General features: G+C 37.8%; 1 protein-coding gene across 1 annotated transcript; it reads left to right on the forward strand.

Moving 5' to 3' along the window:
• Window positions 1-638: 638 nt before the first annotated feature.
• LOC133529390 (fatty acid-binding protein-like) lies at window positions 639-24,983 on the forward strand. The gene is given in 5 exon segments (XM_061867093.1): window positions 639-799; window positions 20,111-20,277; window positions 21,978-22,019; window positions 22,021-22,089; window positions 24,253-24,983. Coding segments are annotated over 5 exon segments (399 nt in total). The 5' UTR covers window positions 639-729; the 3' UTR covers window positions 24,304-24,983.
• Window positions 24,984-27,596: the final 2,613 nt, after the last annotated feature.

Here is a 27,596-nt window from a genome sequence, read left to right on the forward strand (position 1 = left end):
TCCACAGTTTGATTCAATTTCGGAATCTTAAACTTCAATTTCAATTCAGGTCTTCAGTATATTAACAAGAGGGGTAAATAACTCGATAATGCTCCCTTGTTAAACAAACAACAATATTAACTAGGTACTTCAATAGAAATAAAATTATTATTACCTTTACGTATTTTTGCATTGCATGTATCTTAGGTACCTACTCGCACATTTTACCCTTCGTATTATATTAGGGTTTAGGGTCATAATGAATAGGGGCGCGCGTACTGCGCGTTGAAATCATAATCAAGTTTTGTTTGTAACAAAAAGAGATGACAATATAGACGAAGTGTTGTGAACGAAATCATCGATTAAAATAAATAGAATTTTTATACAAAGTACATATTTAAAATATTTATCGCATTATGCACAACGTATCATTATTAGGTTACACAGGACTCGAATACAACAGAGTTCATTTCAGATATAATTCGTAGTTACTGAACGCTTTTAGACCAACCGCTGCGTTTTGCACAAGATTACTCTGTTTGTGCGAGTCCATTGAACTCGATCTCGATAACCGAGACGCATCACTACCAAGGTCGAATGAGTCAGATCGTTCCGTTCAATCGTTCATCCGGTCTTCCATTCACTCAATGAGACGGGCATGCGTGCTGTGGCGCGTTTATTCATTCGTGAATCGTCCGGTACGGCGTCAACTAGGTTATTTTTTTCGAAAGAAATAATTACAAATTAAAAATGGAATTCGTAGGCAAGAAATACAAGATGACGTCGTCGGAAAACTTCGACGAATTCATGAAGGCTTTGGGTGAGTTTTTACTTGTATTTATTCCAATTTCTTTTAGAAACCGATGCCGGCCGGCTTCTCAATATCTTAGCCGGTCGACGGCTCTCTTTGCGTTACCACATACCTAACTGTTTTGCAACTCCCTGTTATTTAACCGGTCGATTGAGTTTTATGTGTTTTAAGATGATTTTTAATGAAGTTTCTTGAACGTTTTTACGAATTTCTTCGAGACAATTGCTACCTACGCAGACCAGACCCAACATTAATAGGGGTGGGGCAAGTTAATTACTACCAACGTCAAGTATTTTTAACTTAATTTACAATGCAAATTCTGTATAGGATATTGACTTACGTAGTAGCATTTCAGAGTTCAATATTAACGCAATAAGTACCTAAGAGGTTTTTGAAAACACGTGCCTGTTTTCATAATTTTTAACCGAAGTGCATTAAAAAGACTATCTAGGTATTTAAATAAATTAATAATACAAATTCTTAACTGCCGATAGTTCACCAAATGAATGGGCAACTTTCAATCGATTTCTATTTGAATATAAACTTGTTTGAGGTAGTGATGTGATTTTAAATATATATATATATATATATTTTTTTTTTTCAATCTAAAGTCAACATCTAAATTTGTGAGGGTGTTTGAATTTTTATAACCTCTCGCGTTGCGTTGCGTTGCGTTGTTTAACTTAACTTCGTTTTATGTAAAATGTAAAAAAAAATTGTTATTCTGCGAATGGGTAGCAATTTAGCCGCCATAGTCATTATCATTAGTGATTCAGTGGCACCGCATTGTAATGCTCAATCTACCCGCCATTATGCCCGTGGATAACGATCTGCCGTGCGGGGTAAAACATACGCTACCATCCACACTATTGACTGACAATATTATTTCTTGACAACAATATTAATTGACTGAAATTCGTCAAAATTATGACAAAGGTATAAAGTCCAATGAGGATCAATTAAAAGGCGGTTAACGCAAAACTTTATTTATTGAATTTTTACACGTTTTGATCAAGGGACTACGCCATGAAAAACCGACTACATTTGCAAGAGCAGACTCCAACCATAAACTTAAAAGGTTAAAGTTGACCCTAAATTAAAAAAAATACGAAAACATGTCTAAAGTAGAACCAAGCTAAGTTGGCAGCGATTTTGATAGCCCGGACGGTACAAGTGTTAAGTAAACGCCATAATTTCATAGAAGTTTAAAATAACACTTGCACCGTCTGGGCTATCAAAATCGCTACCAACTTAGCTTGGTCCGACTATAATTTTCATTTATTTTCAATTCTATATCGTTTGAATAAATTAAAACTTGCATATGGCGTTAACCAACCTAAAAAAAAGTTTAATAAAGTGGCGTGTTCATAGTTTTTATTCGCCGACTTATTCTTTTAAGTTTAAGCTAACATGATTGTTCAATTTCTACAGACGCTATGACTATTAAATGTCTAGTGTAAAATGAAACAAATGACTCAATAATTCTTATACCTACCTATATAATATACCTGTCTGATTTTCTAAGTAGTCGGTATGGCGTATTTGATCTTAGAAAAGCGGACAGGTATACTTGAATATATCTATTGACCACAGAATCGCAAAATAATATCAGATACTCTTTCAATCGAAAGTCTGGCAATTGAAACCTAATCGGTAATAGGTACTGAAAAATTACCAAGGACAAACTCATAAATAAATATACCTAGGTAATTATTAGCACATATTTGGTTTCACGTTAGCTCAAGGCAGCATTTGATATGATTTCCACTGATTTGAATATGAACGTTTAAATCGCATCCTTTCAAATATCCTGCGGTTTATTAAAAGTGAGTAGAAAATAAATAATAATTTAATTAGATATCTATAGTTAGTACATTGCACCTGCCTACCTCTACCTTTAACAAAATAACCCTATACTTGTATCTACTTACATATCTATCATCATCTTCCACACGTTGTCTCGGCATTTTGCTACGGCTCATGGGAGCCTAGGATCCGCTTGGCAACTAATACCAAGAATTGGCGTAGACACTAGTTTTTACGAAAGTACCATTTGACCTTCCAACCCCTCTGGGTTTACCCTCTGATAAACTAGGCCTTATTGGGATTAGTCCGGTTTCCTCACGATGTTTTTCTTCACCGGAAAGCGACTGGTAAATATCAAATGAGATTTCGTACAGAAGTTCCCAAAAAGTCATTGGTGCGAGCCGGAATTTCAACTTCAACCCGCGACCTCCAGATTGCAAGCGCACGCTCTTGTCGCTCTGCTAGGCCACCAGCGCTTCATCCTAATACGAGTACATACATATCTATGAATAACAATAATGATTTATGTAGAACCATAATAGGTACGGTCACAGACTTTAATTGTTGATCCACCTAGGGATCAAGCTAATGCATTAAAAGTTGTGTAACTTTAGAATAATTATCAGTATTATCACCCATACACGTATGTTCATAAATATTCAGAGATCTACGACGTATACCTTAGGAAGGTTAGGTTACTACAAGATTATTAACACAAACTTAACACCTGTGTTTTGTGTTCAGAAAACTGCTAAGCATTAACTAATAGCTATATGTTGAAGTGTGTTTATCCATAGCTATTAGGGTATAGTCGAAGAAATATTATTTGCACCGATGAACGTTATCGCTAATGGCTCACTTACAATAGGGCGATAAAACAATTAGCAGCCGGATTTGCTAAAAGTATACTTGAGCTAAACAATCGTGATCCCAGTTACTCGTACTTTTTTACATTTTAATTTCCAAGTTTTCCTAGTATTCCAATTCGTAGTCTATTGTTTAAAAGCATAAAATACAATCCTACAATCTTTTCTGTTTTGCCCTAAGGTTGACTGGTAGAGAATGCCTCATGGCATTAAATTCGCCTTTTGTACATTAAGTTTTTCTTTAGTGCAATAAAGCTTAAATAAATAAATAAAAGATTTATGTAAAGAAACATCAATTTCAAAGTAAATACGAAACATTATTATTAACCTAATAACGTTTCGATATTATCCCAGAAACACAAAGTATCAGAACTAGTTATTACTATAAAAATGGGACTCGCGGCAAAGCACTTTACACCTTTTTTATTCGTAAAGATAAAGTTTTATTACCAATCGGTGCAAATTATATTTCGTCAACTAGATATACCTATGCAGTCGCCTCAATGACTCAAAGATTATTTAAGATCTCTTAAAAATAAATGTGTAAACTACCTACTAGTTACAAAGTTCGACACGCGAAGATCGATCCATGCAAACAGTAGTTCAAACAGTTTTACCAACACGAAGGTATTTTTAATGAGATTGACGATTCTATAGTTTTACAGAAACTTTTGAAAAACCGCAGGTTCAGACATAAAATAACAACAAATTTTGTTTTATCTCTGTACCCTTTTCATCAAAATGCTTTCAAATTTAAATCCAATTTACTTGAATTAGATCTATTAGTTTTGATTGATACGGATGGACATAATATAAAATGCTAATTCGTACCAATTGAGCGTTGACGGAAAGACTATTACACGTAGAAATTTGAAATGGAAGAGGACGTAGGGGAATCGCGAGAGCGACACAATGATTACTTTTGAAATGAAAACTGATATATTTTTCGCAACGTCTAAGGACAAAATAATTAAAAAAAACCGGACAAGTGCGAATCGGATCCGCCCACTGAAGATTCCGTACTTTTTAGTATTTCTTGTTATAGTGGCAACAGTAATACATCATCTGAGAAAATTTCAACTGTCTAACTATCAAGGTTCATGAGATACAGCCTGGTGACGGACGGACGGACAGACAGACAGACGGACAACGGAGTCTTAGTAATAGGGTCCTGTTTTATCCTTTGGGTACGGAACCCTTAAAAAAAAGTGTATCTTCGTTGAAATACACCTCTTTCAATTAATTTCAAAAATGGATTTAGCAGGTTTTGTATTAGCAGTAGCACCTTTATTATGTAATAATGCTAAGAGACCTATCGTTTAACTGATAGCCTAACTTTAAATTATAAACCCATCCCCATCTTTAATTTCGACAACGCACTTACAACCCCTCTGGTGTTGCGCATGTCAATGTCTGCTCTTTTGTCTCCTTCCTATATCATTAAAAAGGGTCAACTGTCAAACATCAATTCTCACATTTTCCGATATTATCTCCGAGGCCTGGCATAAAAATACACATCTCCACGGCCGGACAGTGCCCGTAAAATCATTGTCACATAGTTTTGCCTGCTCACCAAAAAAATAATAAAATGGTGTTCAAACAGCCAATACGTGACTTTGGCACATATCCGAGTCCAGAAGGCGATGCAAAGTCCAAGCGCGCTTGCATCACGGACATAGACAATTATAGCATGACTCGGCGATGTCCGCAAAAAACTAAAATTGCCACTAAATTTTTTAGTTTAACTACAGGACAAGTGTAAATACGGGTTATCTTTGGCATTGTCATTGTTGAAGTGCCTATGTAATTTATAAACCGAAATAAACTTACCTGTACGAAAGAAGTGGGTAGAGGTTTATAGTATTTCTACTTGAAATAACACAAATCAAAATAATTTCATGGAATAATCATATTAATTTCAGAGTAATAAGTACCTACGGTATATTTTGTCAATATAACGACCCTGAACTTAATCAAATAAATATGGAAAAGAAAACAATGTTGAATTGAAAAGTTTTTTCCGAAAGAGGAATCGTCGTCTGTCAAGTTAAGCTAAATTAATAAATAATACCTACTTAAAATACTAGTTGAAAAATAGCATTTTTATGTGTAGGTCGTTATTAATAGGTACACATAAAAATATTAGACGCATTTTTATACCAAGGGCGCATTTGTCGAACCATGGGCCCATTTCTCGAACGGACTAAATATTGTCCATGAACTGTCAAGTCGTATGGGTCATGAGGCGGTGTGGAAGCTGTTCTCTAAAATGTGGGACGAAGAGCGAGTACCTGCTGACTTTCGAGTCTCTCGCATCTGTTCCTTATATAAGAACAAAGGAGACCGCGCGAACTGTAACTCCTACAGAGGTATATCCCTTCTAACTTCTCCAGGGAAGGTCTTTGCCCGTATTCTACTAAACCGCTTGATGCCACTATCGGAAAGCATTCTACCTGAGACCCAATTTGGCTTCCGACCAGATCGAGGCACCTGCGAGGCTATTTTTTCTATACGACAACTGCAAGAGAAATGTAGAGAGCAAGGTCAACCAATGTATCTGTGTTTTGTTGACCTAGAAAAAGCTTTTGACAGTGTGCCTCGCGAAGCTTTATGGGTGGTTTTGGCGAAACTGGGATGCACAGAAAAGTTTGTTAGGATGGTCCGGCTATTGCATGACAACATGCAATGCTGCGTAAGTGTTAAGGGCGAACAATCAGAGTTTTTCACTGTAAGCTGTGGCGTGAAGCAGGGTTGTGTGCTTGCGCCCACTTTGTTTGCCTTGTACTTCGCAGTAGTAGTTCGGGAGGCACTACAAACTTCTTCTAACGGCATCCGTATTCGCTATCGCACCGATGGTGGCATATTTAACCTAGCCCGGCTTAAAGCGCGCACCAAAGTGTCTCTCGCAGTCATAACTGAGATAATGTATGCAGATGATTTGTGTTTTGTGGCCGAATCTCCAGGTGCTCTACAACAGCTTATGTCGAGTCTTGATGAGTCTTGTCAAAGATTTGGCCTAAAAATAAGTGTTAAAAAGACTGAAGTTCTGGCCCTTGACACAATTGCCAATTCCCAGATTGACATTAAACTCGGCCGAGACTCGCTTAACCAAGTAGAGCAGTTTAAATACCTGGGTAGCACCATCACAGCCAAGTGCCACCTTGAGAACGAGATAAACTGTAGAATAGGAGCCGCTGCAGCAGCATTCGGCAAACTTCGTTCAAAGGTGTTTCGGTCACACGACATAAAGCTCGCTACAAAGGTTGCTGTATACATGGCTATTGTCCTGCCAAATCTTCTATATGCTTCAGAAACGTGGTGCCTGTATCGGAAGCATATTCGCTCATTAGACAGCTTCCATCTGAGATGCCTCCGCGACATTATGGGTGTCCACTGGTCCGACCGTCTTAGGAACACGGAGATCCTTAGACGTGCCGATGTCGCCGGAATAGAGGCCTACCTAATGAGACGACAGCTACGATGGTGCGGTCACGTCTCCCGGATGTCCCAGGACCGAGTCGCGAAACGCATCTTCTACTGCGAACTGCAAAATGGTAAGCGAAAGCGAGGCGGCCAGTTTCTGCGGTTCAAAGATGTGTTGAAGCGGCATATGAAGAGAGCTCATATAGAACCAACGACATGGGAGAGTCTAGCTGGTGACCGTCCACAGTGGAGGCATATTGTGCAGACGCAGGTGCGTGAATTCGAAGCCAGGCGACGCACAGAACTTGACGATAAGCGTGACGAGCTAAAGGCCAGACCACCTATGGCCATAACATATAATTACGTCGGAGGGGTGCTGACCTGCAGCGAGTGTGGCCGCACATTCGCTGCTAAGATTGGCTACGTCAGTCACCTGAGAGCGCACCAGCGACACTCTCAGCGGTAGAAAGCAGTTGCTGTGGCCGAAAACGGCTAGGAGACGATGATGATGAATACCGTTCGAGAAATGGGCCCTTAGACTAATATTATTAGTGAATTTTCATGGAAATCCATACGATTTGACAGTTTGTGGATTAATAATATTGGTCTAATAGCATTCGAGAAATGGGCCCTCTAATAGCATTCGAGAAAATCTCTGAAATTTTACAAGTCACGAATTAAGAATAAGAGTGTAAACTTCAAAAAAAGATATATATAATTAATAAGAACTTGATTTTCTCATTTAATGCAGAATATTTGTATCAAGTCTTGAGGCACAATAATCATTCATTCGTTATTTATAACGGCTCTTGTTCTTGACATGTAAAAAACAAGTATATACTCAGTTCCTTATCGTTTTGAAGTTGACAGTGCATGCTTTATTGAAAAAAAGAAGGTCAATGTTATCATGAATGCGAGCTCATTTTTATAGCGCCTTTTAGATGTTGCTATGGTTTTCTTGTACCACAATAGTAGTCTTTATTTTATGTTAAGGCGTATTTTTACAATTCCGGAAGGAAAAAAACATTAAAAAGTCGTCGTGGATAATTCCCAAAAGAAACACTTCTTACAACGGAATACGAGTGATTTTTAAATTATTTTCAAGATTACCCGATAGCTGAAATTACCCAAGTATACCTTATACTAGGGCTGCCATCCGTCCGGGTTTTCCCGGATTTGTCCTAGTTTGGAGGCCGTCCGGGGGCCGTCCCGGGGGGGGGGGTGTCAAGAAGTGTGTAGGGAAAACCCGGACACTTTTCATGTAAGGAAGCACATTAAAACTACATGTAAAATTAAAGGTGTTGTTTTTTAAAAATATTATTTTCGGACTCGTTCGGGGAAAAAATGCGATTTACGCCAAATGTCCGGGTTTTGTTGAACCTTTGTCCGGGTTTGGCGAAATTCGAGATGGCAGCCCTACCTTATACATAAAATACTGTCACGGCCATTATATTTGAATATAAGTAATAAAAGTTTCTTTTCGGAATCCCACCCACCACTTATTTATTGTTTATTTTTCTATTCGGAAATAAGTAAGAATCATTTTTGTTATGTATTAAGTACGTCGCTAGACATAAATGCGTAATAGGAGTCGTGTGTTTAGCCCGAATTTTAAGTAATTCCATTAATAAGCAAAGAAGTTATGATTTGTTTTTCCAAAAAACCGAAATGTTTATCGGCTCTGGTGTAAAGTTTGTATTTTGTCAGTTACTATGTTTTGGCTTTTTGCCATCAATATACCAAACATTACGACTATAAATAATGTACATAATTATAGTCTGTCAAGCTATTTCCGTCAGTAGAAAAAAACGGCAAATTTAAAAAAATATAGGCGCGGGATATAAGGGTTATCGTCCTATAGAAAATATAAATTTCGCGCCTTTTTCTACTGACAAACTTGTATGACAGAGTATAACTATTTCATTGGCTGGGATTATAATAATAATTTTATGTTATTATTTTCAAATGCAGCGTTAAGATTGACAAAGTTAAAACAATTCATTCATATATTGATATACCTACTTTATTATAAAAACAAATTCATAAACTGGTTTGACATAGGTTTTCACTAAATTTTCCATGTTGTTATACATAGCTATAAATAAAAATGTGGTGCAATAATATGTTTTATGGATAAGTTGATTAAATGCTGACCGGATCAGGTTTATCAGTTATTTATTGCATTTTGACGAAAATATATCGCTATCAGAAAATCCACAAAGTTTAACTCGCTAAATTAAGTAGATTAACTTACAAATTTAATCGTTTCATAATCTTTTATTCGTAATCAAATGCAAAGGTAATCCACCACCTGCTCCGTCAACTTTAATAACTTACAAGGTATAAACTTGAATCATGATACTGATAAGTTTCGTAGTTTCTAGGTAATAAAAGCTACCTACGACCACACCCCCAAACGATAGGTATGGGTATGGTGTAAGCCGATACGGCTTATACTATATTAGTACGGTCACGTGTGAAAATATCGATACGAACAAAGTGCCTAAAATATTTATACACTACCCTAATATAAGGTCGTGTATACATATTTTTGGCGCTTCGATCGTGTCTGTGTTTTCAGAGGGCCTACCACGAACCACGTTCTACGTGTTGCCTCTTTGTCGCACTTGTACATTTGTTCGTAAGTGTGACAGGGAGGCAATACGTCAAACGTGGTTCGCGGTAGGCCGTCAAATCTGACTGTACCAACCTTGAAATTGTCTTAATCTCACCACTATTCTCAGGCGTCATCATTGCATTTTATTTAAGTAAATAATCGGCAATTTGAAAATAATAATGTTATTTATGACTCATGTTTATTATCGTTATATTGTTAATAATATGTCTGCTATTTGTGCTATATTGAGCAATAAAATATAAATGAATAGACAAATGTATTTACGATACATACGTGTTTTACTGAAGCTATAAAAAGTTATTGTTTAATAAGTAAATGAATATTATAGGACAATTTAAATGTTATAAATATAATTTCCGAATCAATCTATACCTAGGTATATCAAGCTTATCCTAGAATCGTACAACATCACCCCTTCCGTTCTTTACATAAAAATAAACAATACTCGATACTTGCCAGTCAAATATAGTCCTTAATTCTTGGTCTTTAGGTTTAGGTGGAACGTTTGCAACATTGCAACATTTTAGTTAGTTAGTTAGTGCTTCTGGGCATTTTCCGCAAATCGACAACCATTGTGCCTATTTTGCGTGAAACGAGGTAGCGCTACTCTAACCACCCCAGCTCCTCCACGAAGCCTAGCAAAGTTTTCAGGTTGCTAAATGCCTCTCCTAGTGTGCACGGAGTCCCTAGGTATTTGTTCCTGTATACTTCTACCTGTTTGCAGTCTAGGAGAATATGTTTTGTTGTTTCTTCTTCTTCCATGCACGCTCTGCACATGGGGCTGTCTGTTTTACCCATATTGTGTAGGTGTTTGTTAAGTGTGTTATGTCCCGTAATTAAAGTTGTCTGTGATGTAGGTCTAGCTGGTTGTGTATATAGGATATTGGTAGGGGTATGATGGGCTCGGGTCCATATGCCATTGCATTGCAACATTTTAAATGCAACGTTTAAATGCTAATTGCAATCATTATGCACGTGCCCACCATGACCTGCGCGGTCTCGGATCAAGACCCAGGTTATGGATTACATAGACTTACGAATAGCGCGATGGAGTTTATCAGAGTAGAATCGAAAATCAGGAAATTCAGTAAAATTTCTTAATGTTTTTGTTTCTAGGGCCTAGCTTAGAGGGCAATCGTACATCGACAAACGACATATCTATCAACGATAAGATGCCTACCTACAGAAAGCAAACTAGTCAGAGCCACAACCGATAGCTGCTTTACTAGAAATCCATTTTATCGATTGTGAAATGATAAGGCAGCTTTTATGTTAAAGATAAGACTTGATCTAGCAAGATCAGGTCTATCGTGTGGAGATGGAATTATTTTTACCCTGACGACCAAATAAACATTTTAATTATTTTAATAGTATGTATCTGACTGACGTTTTGGTTTTGTATGAAGATCGCGAACCTCCGGTTCCGGCAATAAAATGGGTTTCAGTCGGACTATTTTATTTTCTATTATTCGAGCGTCGGTGCTCCGCTTTTTGGTGCGCATTTAGGTGGCTTGCGTAAGGAACATAATATTTACGCGATTAACATACATATTTAAATAAAATAATACTGCCTGTCTTGACATCATTTTAATGTTTAAGACAACCAACACAATAGAATATTGTAAATAATAACTCATTTTAATGGAAATACACATACAATAAAGAATTTTAATGAGTTTCCCATACTACAGTCATCAATATAAATTAGTCACAGAGATACCGCATCGTACGATCTTTTCAGGACCAATTATACGGAGGCATGAGCCGTCTAGCGATTACCCATTGGTCGCTCTCTGTCGGCCAATTGTCATAAAATGGTCGACAATCAGCACCAATTGTGGCCAATCACGCGAGAGGCCCGGGTTCTATAACGATTTTCATCCTATTCCGGTGTCTAAGAATTGCAACTGTCTCCGAACAATTGATAATTAGGGAATAATTCGATGAATTAAATTAATACACAGATAATTGGGTGCGCACGTTGAGAATACATTTACAATTATAAAACTAAATTTAACTTTGTGTAAAAAAATGTCCCATAATATTTACTTATTTATCCATTTCACACAAATAAATACATAGTTATTCTTAAAACCGGACTTCCTAGATTCTTTCAGGATGGCACAGCCGTGCCTCTTTGTTTTGCTCGACTTTGACGGCGGCGCTGCCGTGCCCCCAGATAAATTCCACTTAGGTAGGTGTCATCCTGCGGTCTAAATTAAACAAATATTTTTTGCTCTAGACTCTTCTAAAGGATGCCTCTGACATATCTAACAAATACGGTCTGGATAAAACAGGGTGCCTACGCCTAGCGGTTTATTTGCGTTTATCTGACGGGCGGGCACTCCGTGGGCGTCAAGACACCAGTAATAACATGAGCTATGGTTACTCATAGTCGTTACGTATCTCCAGGTCAGATTATTTTGGTTCCATGAGGCGAATGGTCTAAATAAAGGTTGGCATGTCATTAAAGCGTAATTATAGCAAACTAGTCAGGATGCATCTTGAAGAGCGTTGTAATAAAATTATCGCTGATGTATCTGTGGTGATTAAATTGTCGGACAATAATCAATTTGTCATGTTTAATTGTTTATAATATAGATGCTAAGTTGATAAGATGTTTATCTATATGTCTTAACGTGCGATAACACATAATAAATGTAATGCTATCAATTAATATCGGCAAACATGTCACATCTATAACTAATCGCCGCGACTAATTTTATTAAACCGTATAAAAAATATATATCTTGCTCTGATAAATACGTTCTTAACTACTTGATATCGTCAATACAATACAATAAAAAAACTCGTTATTGCATACCACAGACAACAACAAAACTGATTAGAGGTAGAGGTTAAAGAACAGGAAAAGTGATAAACCATCACAAAAAAAAACGATCTTTTCCAGACACAACATTATTAATGATTCGACACATTTTACTATGCGATTATCTTGAGGTATAAACTGAAATTAATGACATACTAGAGAAAAAGCGACTAGGCCCTCCAGTGGCAGAGGCTGCTATCGAACGTTAGTGGCCGGGTGGCCTAGAGGTATAACCGCGAAAATCGAAGTTCGTCAATTGCGGGCATTTTTCTCTGTCACTCTAATTACGTCTTAGTGAGAGTCACTTTTTCTAAGGAGGGGTTGGCAGAGACCACGGATTTCCTCTTGCTACAATCCTGACATACCTCTTTCGCTTCCTTCACTTTCATAACATTCCTCTTACACACGCTAACCGGTTTAGGGTGCTCTTTAGTAGGGGAGAGTCGGCTATATCGTGCCGCCGGTTAAATCGAACCACCTATAGTTTTCCCACTAAACGACTAGTTTATTTACACATAATGTACCAAACAGTGCTCAAATGGAATTAAGCTCAATAATCTAATCAGATATGGCATACTCGTATGACTACCATCGAACAAAAGAGAGAAGGAATATGTTTTTCGTTGAACTTGATCTTACTTTTAATGTGTATTTGTAATACCATAACATATGGTCAAGATAAGTTAAAATACCAAATTAAAAATATATTACTATAAATATAAACGGGTTTACTGTGTAGGTCTTAAAAATTGACTAGTTTTTATACTTTGGTTATTATACTGATTATTTCATAAAAATAGCTAGTTGTTAAAATCGTACTATAGCATACTGGCATAGGTACGATTTAAACGACCAAGTATTTTTGAGTCGTGTAAGTATGATTTCGGATTCCCGTAATAAATATTTGTTATTCAAACCTAAAATAAGCAATAAGTAAACTTGCAAATCGTTTCATAGATACAATTTTATTATGGGTGGTACGATTTAACCAACATGGTCGGGTAAATCGTACCGATGGCAGTGCTTCCGAAGAAATGCATTAAGGCTTTGTTAATTTAATCACAGAATGCTCATCTTCATAACGAATGTAGCCAAGTAACTGAACTTTTATATACACAGTAAAACATATTTGTAACTACCTTCAAACATAAAATATCCAAGTTTATATAATAACTGGTACGATATATCCGACTCTACCCTATATGCTATCTATTTCAGTTTATTGATTATATATAGTATTAGACTACTTCATAAACGAATCAAAATACCTATTTAAATAAATAAATAAAATTCGTTTCCTAGTTAATTATCTCGAGTTTTTATGAAATCTAATTTACATACATATTTTCGATAATTAAGATGTCATGTGGTTATTGTCGAAACGCAACCGACGATGCGGGCGTACAGTAATCGATACGGAAACTCTATCTGGCTGGGAATTGACAAAGATAAGGGCTTGATTGGGAATCTTGTACGCAACGAACCTAGGCGACAGAATGGCGAGCTAAGTCTGTGTGGCATTTGCAATGACAATCTGTGGTAATGCCAAAATACTATGAAATATGACTCTATAACATTTCTAATTTTGTTCTGTTCAAATCGGTCTACTCCGTTTTAAGAAGTTGATTTAATGGCTCCTCTGCACGATGGCCCAGCGCCGGACCAGTGATATGGCCATGCGATGGTTATGGCTCCTCTACACGATGGCCTAGCGCTGGACCAGCGAGATGGCGATGCAATGGTTGAGAGCACGCACTATGGAATGGGCCACGTGTAGATGCGTACGCACCACGCACTATCGCTGGCACCTTTTATGTACGAACGTAAAACAGATACGGTGGCCGCCCCATCGCCATCCCACCGCGCCGTAAGCCATCAGACACCTCTACCCTCTCTACACGCTGGCCCATCTTAGTGAGCCAGTATGATGGTCCGTCGTGTAGAGGAGCCATCAACCATTGCATGGCCTTCTCGCTGGTCCTGCGCCCGACCATCGTGTAGAGGAGCCATAACCATCGCATGGCCATCTCGCTGGCCATCGTGAAGAGACGAGGCATTAAGGAAAAAACCATAACGTTACCGCAATCATGTATGTACCTATGTATGTAACATATTGTAAGTTTTGTTATAAAACTGGAATACCCAATGAAAAATTGTGTGTTAGGTATTATTTCAATTTAAATTCTTGCCCGTTATTTTCAATAGAAGTTTTACTTCTACACCCATCTTTTCTCGCTCCATCATTCGGACTTTGTTGCTGATTTTTGACCAAAGTTATTTACCTAAGTTTACCCTAGTACGAATACTGTGCTATTATATCGCACACTACTATAGGTATCGAGGTTTTCAGTTGCGATATCGATACTCGCTTGCGTTTCGCCGAGAAGAGGTGACGCGTTGGACATTGAACCGCCTATAATTATCTCCACATCTATTCATAACTGTTTGTTTTCCTCTATCTGCAGCTGAGATGACTGCAGAATAAGCTGCTTACATAATATTCGTGTTTATTATTACCTACTTTAGTATCCGCCCGATATTCTTATATCATGTGATATGATATGATATCAGAATTTAAATTAATTTAATAGGATATTTTTTTTGTTGATATTGATGACAAATAAAAATATTATGCAATGATTTGAAGGAGTTTATAAATAAATGGTTACCGAGTGTGTTTTCTTTGAAGCAGTGGATATATATATAGGTAACTATACGCTACAAGTGTAAGAAATTAAAGGGCTAATAAGGGGTAATCAAAACCTGACTTCTTCCTGACACTTTTCCCTACAGTCATCATCATTTTGTTGGGCCTTGTTCCCATTTCCTTGGGGTCGGCCTTCCCTGTTCTTCTCTTCCATTCTGCACGATTGAGTGCAAGGTCTGCATCTATATTGAGATCTTTCAGGTCTCGCTGAACCGTCGTCAGCCAGTTCAGCCAGTTTCCCCTACAGTGAACACCTATACGTCTACCACCAGTTTGAGACAGTGTGCGTAACTTGCTTTCTATGCATCTTGCTCGTACTCGCATATTAGTGCTAGCCAGACGTTAGCGAATATGTCTGTTTGAGACTGCTAAGGCAGCCGTGGTAAAGCTACTGATTCCCATGTCCTTTAAAGTCAGTACAAATATAAGTTTTACGGCAACATTAAAATACTCCTGTGGTCTAAAGTTTTCTTTAAACTTGCGAATCGTTATCTATAAATTCTGTAAAACAATAAAACTAAAACGTCTTCCAAATATTTCAACCCGTTGTCCTTGAACATTGCATTCCTCGCCCGCCTTTTTTTATCCTTTGTAATAATGCTCGCAAAAACTTAATTGGTTGGCTGTCGCACCAAAAAGGCTCGCATTGGAGAATATTGAAGTTAAAATTATGTCGGAATCTGTTACCGAAGTGGACTCTATACTCTAAGCTTCTTTTATCCTAAAGAAACAGAAAAATACTTAGATAAGCAGTAAATTTAAGGGTTCATGGGGATCTTTGTGACATCACGAAGCGAATAAAACCAACACCCAATTTGTCTAACTCTGCCTTTATATAGGCATTATGATGTAGTACAGTGCTACATTCTAAACGGGGTCACTTACTCATGATGTATATATAAGAAGTATCAATGACATTAATGTGTTAATCAATAGTTATATGTTCTGGTATTCTTATTGCATATAAATGGAATGCTGCCCACATTCATATCCAACAACAGCGTAAGAAAGTATTTTCTTCATGTTCGTTACACTTCAATAGCCCGGCCCCTCTAATCCAATTCTCGTTCATTATGCAGCCCGCATAAACCAAAGCACTCCCTCCGGACTGCACATCGGACCTGCATTGGAATGCAGTTGCCGAGAATTGACACACTAGAGGGAGCATATAGGCGATTTCGCTTAAAAGGAAATACCAGTTGAACTCCTTCAGTGGTTTGAGAAATTTAGGTAAATATCTGTGCGATAAGGACAACTGCAGCTTAGGCGAAATGCCCTGCGTAAATATCTCAGAAATGGAGGTTTCGTTCTCGACGTTTTCCTCCTCAAAAACTTAACCAATGATAACGAAATCTTGGAAACGGAATGAGAAAGAAATTATCTGTGTCTGATTCTTTTGACTGTTGCGGTTTTTTTTTTTGCCGAGATTGAATGGTAGGCGTCTGTTTACGGCGCATTTTTTGGCCGTTTTCGCGCTGTTTGAAGTAACCTAGTTCTTACAAAAACCGGAATATAAAAAAGCAAAACGGGTAATGGTAATATTGTTCTTATGTAAAATATTATTCATCTAGCTAGGGCAAAAATCCAGACAAGAAAATGTCTACTTCGTTTTTATGGAAAACGACGACTAATGTTTCCTCTTAACTGTGTACCATTAACGGCCGGTTAGCAATCAGGGAAGTGACAGTTAGACTACTTAAGTCGCGCTTTAAAGTAAAAGTTACAATAAAATGCCCATATAATTGGCGATATACATATAATATTATTATATTTTTACGGAAATTATTTCAAGGCAGAATCGATTTCGAATCAAGTAAACATTTCATAAAGCATAAACAAACCAATTTACCTTTGTACTTAATCCAAATTCTCATGATTTTATCAACAAATTATATCTATACACTAAGCTTGTATTATTTTGACATTAATTTGAAGTTAAAACACTGTTAATTTAATAAAATTGAATTTGTGAATATCAGGTTACTTGCAAGTAAGTATGTCTTATTCTATTTTTATATATTTAATGATATTCCAGTGGAAGGTAGCCTAGTTTCAGGTGAAATTTACTTCAAGTATCTATTTAGTTTTTGACACGCCGCCAAACCTATAACCAGTAACCACAGCTGATGAAGAAAATGTGGTAATCAATAGTGTGAGTTGAAGCAGACTGTTGGCTTGCGACCCAGTTGTAAAAGTATAAACTATGACTTGTGACCCGGTCTTCCTATACTTATTCCTCATAATGCAGTATCTATGAGAGGTAGTTCTATATATTATGTGCAGTAGATAAGTATTATGAACTCTTCAAACAACACGTCCATTCAGAACTCGGCCGTATCCATATAGAGTCAGACCAAGCTAACTCGGCAGCGATTTTGATACTCACAAAGTGTGGTAAGTTTGCTTTAGAATTACAAGTATTACAAGCATGCTTGAGCTAATACTTCAGATGAAACATGGTACTTACTTGTAATGCCCGTGGACAACTGATAGGTACATCAAAGAATTTAATTTCTGTACAATCTCGTACCTAGTCACAGTGACAATCAACAAGAAAGTCGCTAGGGACCTCATACTATAGGGAGCGTGCATGAACTGTAGGAGGCAGCACAGGAGCCGTCAGATTTTTGGCGCGAGGCGTAAATGTGATGTTTATTGTTCCGATGTCGACCACAAGATGGGAGAACCTACTATGCACAAGAAAACACGTGACGTGTAAATGTACATGTTTATGGTTCCGATTCTGGCCACAAGATGGCAGACCCTCCAACGCGCACGGTCCCCATTGTCAATTGTGACAGGTACGAAATGGTAAGAAAATTAAATTCCTTGAGCATACTTGTAAAGACAAAGAACTAACGATAAAAGATTTTGTTTAGTTCTTCGAACTTGCACATGGGTCAAATACAAAATGTCTAAGTTTGTTAAAATGTAGCTTGACTACATTACTACATTTACTAACTATATTTTTTTGGGATGACAACGTACAATGGACTTCTGGAACTCTACTAAAAGCAAATGACAAATATTTTGGGTCGGCGTCTACACACATCAAAACTGTGACTAACTATGCTAATATTTAATGTCATTGAAGAGACAAATAGAAGCAAAATATGTGGCTTTGGCAAATATTACTGGATTAAGAAGCCTAATGTGGTCGGATTAAATATTTATGCTGTTGGCAAACATAATCAAAGTCCATAATAGTTGTGACTCCATTTAGGGATCGAAATATGCGAATACGAGCATATAGCTGACATGAAACCTCTTATGTATATAGTAAGTTATTAGTTAATTGTGTTTTTCTAGTTTTAAGATATATTATTTAATAAAATGTATGCTAGTTTTAAGGTATTTATCTATTAAACGAGAGAATATTTAAATAAAAATAAAAAAACAAAAAAAACGAAAACCAATCTCAGGACTATTTAAGGACAGGACAACACTTGACACCCTTCCAGGGGACTTGAACCGATCGAAAAAAAGAAACAAAAATCTCATTTGTAAGAACAAACAATTTGCATACGTGGCAAATAGCAAGATGAATAGAATTAACTACCTATCCCTGATTAGATGTGTACGTTGGTCGTATTACGGACATGTACGGAGTCGTTGTTTGCATAACTATGTAATCTTTGACCTACCCGACAACATGGGGTCACGCGTGGTGGGTGGCCTCCATTGTTGCTCGGATGCTGTATGCGGAATTACGGCATTTTCACTTTATCATGAATTTTCATAAATCCCATATTTACTTGGATATTTTACGTGACACTTGGTAATTATCAAGTGACATGGTGTCGTGTCCCTTGTGAGGTGTTCAAAATGACCTGCACATGCTCTTATTTTCTTATATTACCTTATATAACATTCTGTAAGGATTATTTTGTCCACTTTGCTTGCTTACCAATTTATGCTGCTGACTGTACCTTTTCTGAAACTTAATTAGCTTTAAGCTTAAGCTTTTATGAAGTTAATTGTGGACCCAAATAGGAGGACCCTTATTCTTCATGTGAAATAAGGACATTTCCATGTGAAATTCCAACAGAAATTCTGATAAAAACTTCCTAATTGCAGCTGAAGTATGTCCTTATGATTGCTTCTCTGATGGAAAGACACAATTTTTTGAAATATTTACGTACATATATAAGTACCCTATCATTACCGAACTTTAGACAAACTATAGGTACCTGTCGATTCCACACGTACCTTTCGGGGCGGTTTCCTAAATCAACCAGGAGTTAATTTTCTGTTTGTCTTCATTAATGCGCTCCGCACCGCATGTGCATTCTCTTGACCTTGCGTGAAAAATCCATAAGATTATTCATAACAACATTAACAACACAAAGCTGTTTTTATCATTATCAGTATCAATCACATAAAGTCAACTGTCAAATACCCATCCTTAGATAAATGGAACACCTAACTGACCTATCTATGACTACACTCTGACGAACCAACCTCTTTATGCAATCTGACAGTATCTTATCTGACATGTGTCACTTCTGAAACTGAAATAGATATCGGTTCCACATTTTATCATTAAGATTAATTCATTTTCCCTTAATTTAAGAATATGGCTTTTAATGTAAGCTTGTATCCATGGGAGGGGAAGAAATATAAATTGGTGTCTTCAAAAAACTTTGATGAATTCATGAAGGGTTTAGGTATAATCATAAAAGTAAATTCTCCCTAAAATACGTTTCGGTTATATGTACATTTTATCATCTAAGTTTTAAATTAGACGCTGTAAAATTTGACCCATCCATCGAGTCCATGATGTATCTTACTATCAATTCGAGCATAAAGTGGAAGTTAGTTATTTCACCCCTATAAGATGGCTAGGGTGTCTTTTACAAAAGTTCGGTAGTGCAAAAGGAGTGAAACTCCTACTTTCTGAGCGAAGTACGTAATTAAGTATGAGAGTTCTCGCCTAATGCCCGTCTTCCGAACCAAAAATGTTATATACCTTCCCCACATTGACTTGACTCCACTCTGTAGACCGCTATAACTGGCGCGAATGAATCTAATTAGAAAATTTTGTTTCCAGGCGTTGGCCTCATCACCCGCAAGGCCGCCAACGCAGTGACCCCCACCGTGGAGCTCCGCAAAGACGGAGACCAGTACACGCTGGTCACCTCCTCCACCTTCAAGACCACGGAGATGAAATTCAAGCCCGGCGAGGAGTTTGATGAGGAGCGCGCTGATGGCGTCCAGGTCTGTTCCCACTGTTACTTGTCACATCACTCTAAAGGTCTACAAAATCTCCTGGCTTCATTACCAGACTGTTATAAGCCCGCAAGACCGCCACCGTGGAGATCCGCAAGGGTGGAGACCAGTACACGCTGGTCGCCTCTACCTTCAAGACCACGGGCGGAGAGGAATTTAGAGCGCGCTGACGGCGTCTAGGTCTGTTCTCACTGTTACTTGTTGGGCAAACGACTTACATTACCGTCGAAGTAATCCATTACAAGTATTTGTCTCAGTTGACACAATCACAGATTATCATTCCAAATAGTAATGTCTCAATGAGGGCTATCGCGTTTAATTTCGCTAGGGGCGCTAGTGTAGACGAAGGTCTTCCAAAGTGTCAAATGCATAGAATTTTTGGGAGTTATTTGTTTATTTGGGGCTTAAACTTTTGAACTCTTTGAAGATCGCTCATACTAATCAGTATGCACAAACATGCAAAATGAAGTGAATGTCGTGAGTGAGATGCGCGTCCATCACCAAAACGATCGTCAGGGTCGTATTAAAATCAGTTCAAAAGCATAACAAATTATTAAAATAGAACTGTCCTAGTAGCATAGATAAATAACTTTACAATGTATGACTCAAAAACAAGCAGTCACAAAAACAGACTAGATTATCCTTGACTCGAGACTCGAAAAGTTTCGAAGCAAAAATTTAAGAGTTCCGCTATTTACCTCGTCACGGCTTTAGTTGACTATTGTCACAGCGGTCTAAAAAAAGACGCTTTCCAGATAGATTTTTGTACATTGAGCCGCCTGTGGTTATCTCTATTGTGCGCGCATAATTATATTGCTGTCATGCTCGCACAGTGACATACAACCGGCATCATGGGCGGGACAGCAATATAATTATGCGCGTGCAATAGAGATAGCAACAGGCGGGTAAATGTACGAAAATCTGCATGGAAAGCGTATAATTAATCAAATGAGTCAATAAGGGAGATGACTTGTTTCATGACAGTTATTTCCTATTTTTCATGATATATTTTTCAAACTGTTATCATGTGACTTACGTAAACCATGGTAAAGATTGTACCATTTTACTTAATCTTTATTTACTACTATACTTGTATGATGATGATGATGATGATCTTTCCGGCCGATTTCGACCATGGCGACCACTTCGACTCCTAGCTAGCTCGGCGCTCATGCGCCCGAAGATGGCTGACATAGCCGATCTTTGAGGTGAACCCCCGCGCACATTGAAGGCACGTGAGGACACCAGCTAGGTAGTGGTAGACACAAACACCTAAAAACTTATTATTTATCTAATGACTGAATATCAAAATACAGTTAACAGAGTCAGTCAGTTACTATCAAAGAAAACTTTGTAGCGACGTATATTTACTGCATCTTTGTCGAAAGACATCTGTGTCGACATAATTAAAAACTTCTAGAACGCCATATGAATTTAATCCTTATTCTTTCACTGATATGATATGTGTTCAATTTGTTAAATATCAAAAAGTGGCGCCATCTTACCGGCCACTACCTAAAGGTTATGGCGCCATCACCTCGAAACGATACTGCTATACCTTTGACCTTTGATATTATATGGCGCCACTTATTGATATAAGAATAAGGATCAAAGTTTCACCCATAATACTCGATATGCCTTAATAACATAGATAAAAATGCACTTACAGATTACTTTTGTTTTTCCAGGTAAAGACTGTGTGCTCGTTCGAAGGCAACAAGCTGAAGCAGGGTGCAGAAGGCTCCTGACGGCCTGGAGGTCACCTACTTGCGCGAATTCAGCCCCGAGGAGCTGAAGGCGGTAAGGGTCCAAGTTCCTTATTCAAATGGATTACCAACACCTGATCTGGCTTATCTATCCTTTTTAAGTTCTTTAGCCAGCGTATGCGATATAACTCATTATGTAATTTCCTGGGGTTGTTACAAGCAAGGCGGATCGTATTAATAGCTTCGTCTGAAGCTGCTCAAGCGGCGGTCTACCCGTGCTGAGCTCACATAGGCTAGCACCAGTAGCACAACCATGGCCAGATTTACTTCACTAGATTTGAAGATTAAGACATTTGTGTTTAATTAAATCTTCTCGGGTCAGAGGTGTAGGGTTAGAGCTGGTGTAGCTTTATTTGACGTTCATAGGCGCATTGTAATATGCATATATTTTATTCCGGCCATTTGTTGAAAAATTTATTATGTGATACTTATGTTAAATCGTCCCGCTATCTCTTTTTTATAGTCGCAATAAAAAGTGTGTAGGCTATAGGTATATTATACGCTTACTGAACCCCTGAAGTTACACGAAATAAGTTTTTGAAAAAAAAAAAAACATTTTTGGTACTGGTACAGCTTTTATCGCTGACTGTACTTTTCTTTCCACAGGCAACTTAACTCATAGAGACAATTCTTAAACCCCAACACACAATTAAGTTGCGTCATAAATTCCTATGGCCACTTCCTGTCTCCATCATCAGAACAGCTCGTGATTACCATAATATTGCATTGTCACCTGACTTACATATGTATGCAAATTTTTAGCTTCTTTGGACACCGGGTGTGGGTTCAAATTTACTGTGACGCTCTCAACCAAAATATAATTCAATACATATAGTAGGCCTCGACACACTCAAACTGAGGCGGAAACTATTGTTAATGGAGCATTATCATGGCATCATTAATAGGATAAACAATTCGTTTGTGTTGGAGCGAATGGGCTTGCACGTCCAGCATGGCGAGGGTTGCCTGAACTGACGCTGCCGCCGCGGCGCCGTCGCCGCTTGTTCGCGTGACTGCGCGCGCGCACCCGGCAGGCTGATAACGTGCCTACGGCTAGGCTCGGCACTGGGCGCAACTAAATGTGATGGCTGTTGAGGGTCATGATATCGATATATTTTGTGGATAATGCTGGCTGGATTTTCGCAGTAAAATGTTACCACATTTTAAATATTCTGTATCCCTGCCGATTGTTTGTATAAATTTGTATTTATAATTTTAATTTGAGAATTTTGTGTTAATTTTTTTTGACAAGTTGAAATTTATTTATTTTATTATGCTTCTGTCTGTTGAATTCGTCTTTTATTGTTGGTTTTTTTTATTGGTTTATAAATTATATTGATTTTATTTGTATTACATTTGTGACATTTTTATATTACAATACTTGACGTTAGAATTCAGATTTAACATGTAAACGACTTGGTGACTGTACTGTAAGTTTATTATGTGTCTAAATAAATAAATATAAATATTCAATAGACATCAATACGAGTATTATAAAGAAGTTATCTATTTATAACATATGTAAGGACATACCTTCTACTGTAACCTTCTGCAAGTCAGGGTCACCGAGATAATGCCAGTGCTAATTGCACATAAAACGATGTCTGCACAAGATAAAGATGAATCATTTTATAGTTTGGTATGTCCTACACCAGTACCTCACATCAAAGAGAATTTGAAATAGAGGTGGATTGTCAAAGTAAACTTTGTAGCCACAGTAAATTTACTGTCATCTTTCGACACATTATTAAACACTTTTAGAACGTCATTTGATTTTGGATCCTTATTCTTTCACTGAATATGTGTTAAATTTGTAAAATATCAAAAAGTGGCGCAAAAAAAACGGAAAAAAAATTATGTTAGTTGTATGGGAGCCCCCTTAAATATTTATTTTATTCTGTTTTTAGTATTTGTTTTTGGCAACAGAAATACATCATCTGTGAAAATTTCAACTGTCTAGCTATCACGGTTTATGAGATACAGCCTGGTGACAGACGGACGGACGGACGGACAGCGAAGTCTTAGTAATATGGTCCCGTTTGACCCTTTGGGTACGGAACCCTAAAAATAAAGAGTAGCATTTGTAAAGTGTAAACATTGGGCATTAACAACCCTTTCAAATCTTACAAGCAAGAAGCCGTGAACAATTTTTAGGTTTAATAGAAGTCGAATAAAAACTATCTCATTTATTTCACAGGTCATGACCGTGAAGGACGTCACCTGCACCAGGGTCTATAAAGTACAATAAGACAACCACTCAAGACTGCAGGGCGGGCGCCCTACTTTTGTCCTATTACATATAGCACAACTATTTTATAAAGTTAAATTATGTTACTACTACGCTCCTACATCTAAATGACTGCCCTGTGGAGTCGGCGAGATCGGCCAATCACAATGCAACAGATTTGACCATGACCGTGAGCACTGATATCGGCCAATCAGATTGCAATAAATAGATTTGACAAACGATCACACTCAACTGACTTCACACCAGGGCGGCTACCGGGAAAAATCGAAATTCGTCAATTTCGGGCATTTTTCTCTGTCACTCTAATTACGTTCTAGTGAGAGTAAAAGAGAAAGATCCCCGCAATTTGCGAATTTCGGTTTTTGCGGTAGGCCCCCACTTGTAATTTCGTACGTGTGACAGGGAGGCAACACGTCGAACGTGGTTCGCGGTGGGCCCTCTGACAGTTTCAACATTTTTTTTAATAAGTACAGATGGCAGTCCTTTGATTTGTAGAGTTTAAACGAGTATATTATTCTGTCAAACATATTGGACGCTGCTTGTGAACTCAAATGTTTATTTTTGTATGATTTCGTATGCGTGTTTGCCAAAGTTAGGTTAACCCTACTACGCGGTGATGCGGACCTACTTGCGTATGTTTGCATAAGCTATGGCGTGTTAAATAAACTCGTTTTATATAATCGTTGTTTATTGCTTAGTGGTCCTCGTTATGTAAGTACAAAGATTATTATATTGCAACATATGTTGTAATAGTAAATTACGATACAAGTGCGAAAAATAGGTAATTCGCAACGAGTGGCGATAAACACGATCGAAGGGAGTATTTAAATCGACACGAGTAAGCCTGACCATGACGCTTAATCGTGTCGACTGATCACGCGCCATATTGCAGAATTTCATTGGAACTAAATTTTTCATACTAAACTGAACTGTCAGTGTCACCCTATACATGAGAATAACAGCGCCCTCTTGACAATGATCATATATTTGTGGTCGGGCTTCACTATAAGTCTGGCAATCACAACTTGTCAGTAAGTAACTACAAAGAAAACTATACTCATCCCTTTCTTTTGGGTGATAGTACTAGCGTAAGACAAAGACAGTATGATTGTCTCTGTCTATTTGAAATGAGACAGTCCTGGGCCGAACTATACAATATAATAAAGATCAGAGATGTAAGTAGAGTACACAAATCCTTATTTTAATTGAAGATGTAAAAGGTCCCCTAAGTCCATAAAAAATTCTAATAGAAATAAATTTTGGAGCATGTACTCAAAGCAAAGAGAATTTGAAATTCAAATACTCTTTGACCTAAAAGGTATGGAAGAAAGAGGCAAGGAATAGAATCTCCTAAGGCAGAACTGTTGCAAAAGTGTCCAGCTGTCAGCTTTTTTTTAATACTACGTCGGTAGCAAACAAGCATACGGCCTGCCTTATGGTAAGCATTCTCCGTAGCCTATGTACGCCTGCAACTCCAGAGGAGTCACATGCGCGTTGCTGACCCTAACCACCCCCCCTTGTTTGAGCTCTGGCAACCTTACTCACCGGCAGGAACACAACACTATGAGTAGGGTCTAGTGTTATTTGGCTGCGGTTTTCTGTAAGGTGGAGGTACTTCCCTAGTTGGGCGCTGCTCTAGATCTGGAATGACATCCGCTGCGCTGTGTCCTACCACACAAAGCAAGATGATATTCACAATGCCCATACCTAGCTATAAATAATAGTTTGAAAATCTCTCCAGAGTAGCGCTAGAGTAGCTAAGAACCTAGGCGTTATTGACGGAGTGAAGTGCGCTGTCTATGATTAGATTTTTTCTCAAGTATTCTAGGTATTGTAGCGCCACCATATTTATGGTTTTTTGTCGGACACTTTTTGGTATATGGAGATTCTGTTCCTTGCCTCTACCTTCTAGGAGGGAGCTACTTCTTATTTAAAGGCTCTCCAAGTGTCAAAATGAAATCAAAGACCTTTTACCAGCCTTTTACTATATAAAGACCGTACCTACATATGCTAAAAAATGGGCCTAGTCCAAAGATGACTTAAACGGAGTTTTTCCCTTTCTTTTACATGAAAGATAATATATATAACAAACACACAAACTACATACTTACATAAACCCCTGGCTAGAAAAGAACACACTCCGTTCGACTATCCTCTTTGTTTGTAGCAAAGCAATATCAACCTTAACGGTAGCTAAATACGGTTCCAATACGGTTTGTCAAAATCTTCAATACACGGTCGGGTTTCGCGTCAGGAGTTCAGGGCTATAACCGCGAAAATCGAAGTTCGTCAATTGCGGCCATTTTTCTCTGACACTCTAATTTCGCCTTAGTGAGAGTAAAGAGAAGATCTACGCAATTTGCGAATTCCGGGTTTCGCGGTAGGCCCCCAGGGGCCGATTTTTTGAATTATGAGTGCTCGATTTCATGTAATTCCCTTAAATTTTTCTCCACTACTAGGCACTTAAATTCTACTAATATAATTGAAAAAAAACGAGTGGTCAATACCACTAGGTTCCCATTTTCTATTGCTCGTAAATTGCTATTTTAGAAATCTAAAATAATAATTCGCCGTTTTCCACAGATTTTCGAGTGACGAATTCGAGCGCTCGAAATTCAAAATCAGCCCCCTGATCTATGTGAAAACAGACCCCCTATGTGAAGGCCAGCCACACTTATCACGCAATCACGCAGTCACTCTACCCAGTATTGACCTAACTGCATAATATAGGATTAACAAGCGTCAGTGGAGGTCCATAAAACTCGCTTTCCACTTGCTTGCCTATTTTGCAGACAATTTAGCTCAAAAAAACTAGTGAATTAATCTTTATGATAAATTGGAGCCCTTAGTGCGCCCATAAAGATGTAGCTGTAATGCTGATAGAAAAATAATTAAAAACACTCTCACGAAAAAACAAAAAACCTTCCCTTTTCACACGCTTGCAACTCTAGTGAAACTACACGCGCGTTGCCGGCACTCTTCCAAGGATTCAAACCAAATTCTAACCTTCATCCTTTGGAGCACTGGAAACCTCACCATGAGGAACACAACACCCCCATACCTACCTACAATACAGACATAGAGAAATAAGTGAGCTTAGAGTGCTCACTCCTCACTCCATAAATAAAACCCCATTTAATATAGTTTTAGACGAGCTTTGCAAAAAACTTATTAATAATAAAATTTAAGCATAATAAGTAAGCAAGTTAAAAATTAATAATGATCGCATACCTCATACCTCCCATACAATACAAATTAAAAATCATAACTAGAGTCAGACCAAGATAAGTTGG

The sequence above is a fragment of the Cydia pomonella genome, chromosome 20, assembly GCF_033807575.1.
Source record: "Cydia pomonella isolate Wapato2018A chromosome 20, ilCydPomo1, whole genome shotgun sequence".
NCBI lineage: Eukaryota > Metazoa > Arthropoda > Insecta > Lepidoptera > Tortricidae > Cydia > Cydia pomonella.